Below are 6000 nucleotides of genomic sequence, written 5' to 3' on the forward strand. Positions count from 1 at the left end.
GATATGCTATAAAATGCTAACCTCCCCTGTTATTGTAATGGTGAGAGGTTAGCATGTCTTGGGGGTATGATATAAAATGCTAACCTCCCCTGTTATTGTAATGGTGAGAGGTTAGTATTGGGGGTATGATATAAAATGCTAATCTCCCCAGTTATTGTAATGGTGAGAGGTTAGCATGTCTTGGGGTTATGATATAAAATGCTAATCTCCCCAGTTATTGTAATGGTGAGAGGTTAGCATGTCTTGGAGGTATGATATAAAATGCTAACCTCCCCTGTTATTGTAATGGTGAGAGGTTAGCATGTCTTGGAGGTATGATATAAAATGCTAACCTCCCTGTTATTGTAATGATGGGAGGTTAGCATGTCTTGGGGTATGATATAAAAATGCTAATCTCCTCAGTTATTGTAATGGTGAGAGGTTAGCATGTTTTAGGGGTATGATATAAAATGCTATCCCTCCCCTTATTGTAATGGTGAGAGGTTAGCATGTCTTGGGGGTATGATATAAAATGCTAATCTCCTCAGTTATTGTAATGGTGAGAGGTTAGCATGTCTTGGGGGTATGATATAAAATGCTAACCTCCCCTGTTATTGTAATGGTGAGAGGTTAGCATTGGGGGTATGATATAAAATGCTAATCTCCCCAGTTATTGTAATGGTGAGAGGTTAGCATGTCTTGGGGTTATGATATAAAATGCTAATCTCCCCAGTTATTGTAATGGTGAGAGGTTAGCATGTCTTGGGGTTATGATATAAAATGCTAATCTCCCCAGTTATTGTAATGGTGAGAGGTTAGCATGTCTTGGGGGTATGATATAAAATGCTAACCTCCCCAGTTATTGTAATGGTGAGAGGTTAGCATTGGGGGTATGATATAAAATGCTAATCTCCCCAGTTATTGTAATGGTGAGAGGTTAGCATGTCTTGGAGGTATGATATAAAATGCTAACCTCCCCTGTTATTGTAATGGTGAGAGGTTAGCATGTCTTGGAGGTATGATATAAAATGCTAACCTCCCCTGTTATTGTAATGGTGAGAGGTTAGCATGTCTTGGGGGTATGATATAAAATGCTAACCTCCCCTGTTGTTGTAATGGTGAGAGGTTAGCATGTCTTGGGGGTATGATATAAAATGCTAACCTCCCCTGTTGTTGTAATGGTGAGAGGTTAGCATGTCTTGGGGGTATGATATAAAATGCTAATCTCCCCAGTTATTGTAATGGTGAGAGGTTAGCATGTCTTGGGGGTATGATATAAAATGCTAACCTCCCCTGTTATTGTAATGGTGAGAGGTTAGCATGTCTTGGGGGTATGATATAAAATGCTAACCTCCCCTGTTATTGTAATGGTGGAAGGTTAGCATGTCTTGGGGTATGATATAAAATGCTAACCTCCCCTGTTATTGTAATGGTGAGAGGTTAGCATGTCTTGGGGGTATGATATAAAATGCTAATCTCCCCAGTTATTGTAATGGTGAGAGGTTAGCATGTCTTGGGGTTATGATATAAAATGCTAATCTCCCCAGTTATTGTAATGGTGAGAGGTTAGCATGTCTTGGAGGTATGATATAAAATGCTAACCTCCCCTGTTATTGTAATGGTGAGAGGTTAGCATGTCTTGGGGATATGATATAAAATGCTAACCTCCCCTGTTATTGTAATGGTGAGAGGTTAGCATGTCTTGGGGGTATGATATAAAATGCTAACCTCCCCTGTTGTTGTAATGGTGAGAAGTTAGCATGTCTTGGGGGTATGATATAAAATGCTAACCTCCCCTGTTATTGTAATGGTGAGAGGTTAGCATGTCTTGGGGGTATGATATAAAATGCTAACCTCCCCTGTTATTGTAATGGTGAGAGGTTAGCATTGGGGGTATGATATAAAATGCTAATCTCCCCAGTTATTGTAATGGTGAGAGGTTAGCATGTCTTGGAGGTATGATATAAAAATGCTAATCTCCCCAGTTATTGTAATGGTGAGAGGTTAGCATTGGGGGTATGATATAAAATGCTAACCTCCCCTGTTATTGTAATGGTGAGAGGTTAGCATGTCTTGAATTGTCTGTAAAAACATCGGCAGTGATGAAGAGCTCAGTGACTTTCAACATGGCGACGTTCTGCCCTGCTTGAGCTTCCCCCGGTCAACTGTAAGTGCTGTTATTAGGAAATGGGAAAGTCTAGGAGCAACAACGGCTCAGCTGTGAAGTGGTAGACCACACAAGTTCCCAGAACGGTGTGTGTGTAATCTAGGAAGCCAGTGTCACTACTCACCAGCATACCTCGGCGTCTAAAACCCATCATACACATGCGACATTTAAACATGAAGCTCTCCAAGTCTGTGGTGGGAACCTTCTGCTTCAGGGCCTTGGACCGATGGATACGGTCTGCCTTCTTAGCCTCGCGCTCTGGGTTGTGCATCCGCTGCATGTGCTCTCTCAGTTTATCCTTACGCTGAAGGGGAGAGAGAGAGAGAGAGAGAGAGAGAGAGAGAGAGAGAGAGAGAGAGAGAGAGAGAGAGAGAGAGAGAGAGAGAGAGAGAGAGAGAGAGAGAGAGAGAGAGAGAGAGAGAGAGAGAGAGAGAGAGAGAGAGAGAGAGAGACAGAGAGAGAGAGAGAGAGAGAGAGAGAGAGACAGCACAATTAGACCCAACCAAATCATGAGAAAACAAAAAGATAATTACTTAACACATTGGAAAGAATTAACAAAAAACAGAGCAAACTAGAATGCTATTTGGCCCTACACAGAGAGTACACAGCGGCAGAATACCTGACCACTGTGACTGACCCAAAATTAAGGAAAGCTTTGACTATGTACAGACTCAGTGAGCATAGCCTTGCTATTGAGAAAGGCCGCCGTAGGCAGACATGGCTCTCAAGAGAAGACAGGCTATGTGCTCACTGCCCACAAAATGAGGTGGAAACTGAGCTGCACTTCCTAACCTCCTGCCCAATGTATGACCATATTAGAGAGACATATTTCCCCAGATCACACAGATCCACAAAGAATTCGAAAACATATCCAATTTTGAAAACTCCCATACCTACTGGGTGAAATTCCACAGTGTGCCATCACAGCAGCAAGATTTGTGACCTGTTGCCACGAGAAAAGGGCAACCAGTGAAGAACACACACCATTGTAAATACAACCCATATTTATGCTTATTTATTTTATCTTGTGTCCTTTAATTATTTGTACATTGTGTATATATATATATATATATATATATATATATATATATATATATATATATATATATAATATGACATTTGTAATGTCTTTACTGTTTTGAAACTGTTGTATGTGTAATGTTTACTGTTAATTTTTGTTGTTTTTCACTTTATATATTCACTTTGTATGTTGTCTACCTCACTTGCTTTGGCAATGTTAACACATGTTTCCCATGCCAATAAAGCCCTTGAATTGAATTGAATTGAATTGAATTGAGAGAGAGAGAGAGACAGAGACAGAGACAGAGACAGAGACAGAGACAGAGACAGAGACAGAGGAAGAGAGAGACAGAGAGACAGAGAGACAGAGAGAGAGAGACAGAGAGAGAGAGAGAGAGAGGGAGAGACAGACAGAGACAGAGACAGAGACAGAGACAGAGACAGAGACAGAGAGAGACAGAGAGAGACAGAGAGAGACAGAGAGAGAGAGAGAGAGAGAGAGAGACAGAGACAGAGACAGAGACAGAGAGAGAGAGAGAGAGAGAGAGAGAGAGAGAGAGAGAGAGAGAGAGAGAGAGATGAGGAGAGAGGGATGAAAGGAGATGGGGAGAGGGGAGAGAGGAGAGGTGAGGGAGGGAGGAGGGAGAGAAAGAGAGAGGGATGAAAGGAGATGGGGAGAGGGGAGAGAGAGCGAGAGAAGAGAGGATGAGATGAGAGAGGGGAGAAGATAGGGTGAGAGACGGACAAGACTGAAACACACACAACCATCTGCAGAGCTCTTTACACTCAACTGAGTCACTGTACTGGTCAGGTGGTCTGACATACTATACTTTAGGGTCAGGAGTTTTACCTGTCTGTCTGTCTGTCTGTCTGTCTGTCTGTCTGTCTGTCTGTCTGTCTGTCTCACACACACCTTAAACTGCTTTCCACAGGTGGAGCAGAGGAAGTCCTTGCGGTCGCTGTGCCGCAGCATGTGGAGCCGTAGCTTGTCAGGTCTGCAGAACGCCTTGTCACAGTCTGAGCACTGAAAGATCTTCTCAGAGTGGAAGCTACGAACATGCTTCTTCACCTGGTGGAGAGACCAGACCAGGAGACAGTTAGGGAGACATTACATTACATCACTAGAGCAGTAGATCCATGTCCTACTACTATGTCCTAGTGGGTGCTTTTGATTGGGGGTAAGGTAGTGGGTGCCTTTGAATGGGGGTAAGGTAGTGGGTGCCTTTGAATGGGGGTATGGTAGTGGGTGCCTTTGAATGGGGGTATGGTAGTGGGTGCCTTTGAATGGGGGTATGGTAGTGGGTGCTTTTGAATGGGGGTAAGGTAGTGGGTGCCTTTGAATGGGGGTATGGTAGTGGGGGCCTTTGAATGGGGGTAAGGTAGTGGGTGCCTTTGAACGGGGGTAAGGTAGTGGGTGCCTTTGAATGGGGGTAAGGTAGTGGGTGCCTTTGACCTGTATGAAGCTCTAACCTGTATGAAGTCCGTGAAGACCGTCTCGTAGAAGGTGTGTGTGTTGACAACAGAGATATCTCCATCTCTAACCTGTATGAAGTCCGTGAAGACCTTCTCGTAGAAGGTGTGTGTGTGTTGACAACAGAGATATCTCCATCTCTAACCTGTATGAAGTCCGTGAAGACCTTCTCGTAGAAGGTGTGTGTGTGTGTTGACAACAGAGATATCTCCATCTCTAACCTGTATGAAGTCTGAAGACCTCCTCGTAGAAGGTGTGTGTTGATAACAGAGATATCTCCATCTCTAACCTGTATGAAGTCCGTGAAGACCTTCTCGTAGAAGGTGTGTGTGTGTTGACAACAGAGATATCTCCATCTCTAACCTGTATGAAGTCCGTGAAGACCTTCTCGTAGAAGGTGTGTGTGTGTTGACAACAGAGATATCTCCATCTCTAACCTGTATGAAGTCCGTGAAGACCTTCTCGTAGAAGGTGTGTGTGTGTGTTGACAACAGAGATATCTCCATCTCTAACCTGTATGAAGTCTGAAGACCTCCTCGTAGAAGGTGTGTGTTGATAACAGAGATATCTCCATCTCTAACCTGTATGAAGTCTGAAGACCTCCTCGTAGAAGGTGTGTGTTGATAACAGAGATATCTCCATCTCTAACCTGTATGAAGTCTGAAGACCTCCTCGTAGAAGGTGTGTGTTGATAACAGAGATATCTCCATCTCTAACCTGTATGAAGTCCGTGAAGACCTTCTCGTAGAAGGTGTGTGTGTGTGTTGACAACAGAGATATCTCCATCTCTAACCTGTATGAAGTCTGAAGACCTCCTCGTAGAAGGTGTGTGTTGATAACAGAGATATCTCCATCTCTAACCTGTATGAAGTCTGTGAAGACCTTCTCGTAGAAGGTGTGTGTGTGTGTTGACAACAGAGATATCTCCATCTCTAACCTGTATGAAGTCTGAAGACCACCTCGTAGAAGGTGTGTGTTGACAACAGAGATATCTCCATCTCTAACCTGTATGAAGTCTGAAGACCTTCTCGTAGAAGGTGTGTGTGTGTGTTGACGACAGAGATATCTCCGTCTCTAACCTGTATGAAGTCTGAAGACCTCCTCGTAGAAGGTGTGTGTGATAACAGAGATATCTCCGTCTCTAACCTGTATGAAGTCTGAAGACCTCCTCGTAGAAGGTGTGTGTGTGTGTTGATAACAGAGATATCTCCATCTCTAACCTGTATGAAGTCTGAAGACCTCCTCGTAGAAGGTGTGTGTTGATAACAGAGATATCTCCATCTCTAACCTGTATGAAGTCCGTGAAGACCTCCTCGTAGAAGGTGTGTTGACAACAGAGATATCTCCATCTCTAACCTGTATG

General features: G+C 43.5%; 1 protein-coding gene across 5 annotated transcripts in view; it reads right to left on the bottom strand.

The window, feature by feature from the left end:
- Positions 1 to 6000, bottom strand: part of prdm10 (PR domain containing 10) — an 85228-nt gene that overhangs the window by 22031 nt on the left and 57197 nt on the right. For all 5 annotated transcript variants that reach the window (XM_052464733.1, XM_052464921.1, XM_052464795.1 and 2 more), the window contains exons 15-16: positions 4080 to 4235; positions 2271 to 2450 (exon numbers count right to left, since the gene is read on the bottom strand). In XM_052464733.1, the coding sequence (XP_052320693.1) occupies positions 2271 to 2450; positions 4080 to 4235 (336 nt within the window). The remainder of the gene's footprint in view (positions 1 to 2270; positions 2451 to 4079; positions 4236 to 6000) is intronic.

The sequence above is a fragment of the Oncorhynchus keta genome, chromosome 1, assembly GCF_023373465.1.
Source record: "Oncorhynchus keta strain PuntledgeMale-10-30-2019 chromosome 1, Oket_V2, whole genome shotgun sequence".
NCBI classification, from domain to species: Eukaryota; Metazoa; Chordata; class Actinopteri; order Salmoniformes; family Salmonidae; genus Oncorhynchus; species Oncorhynchus keta.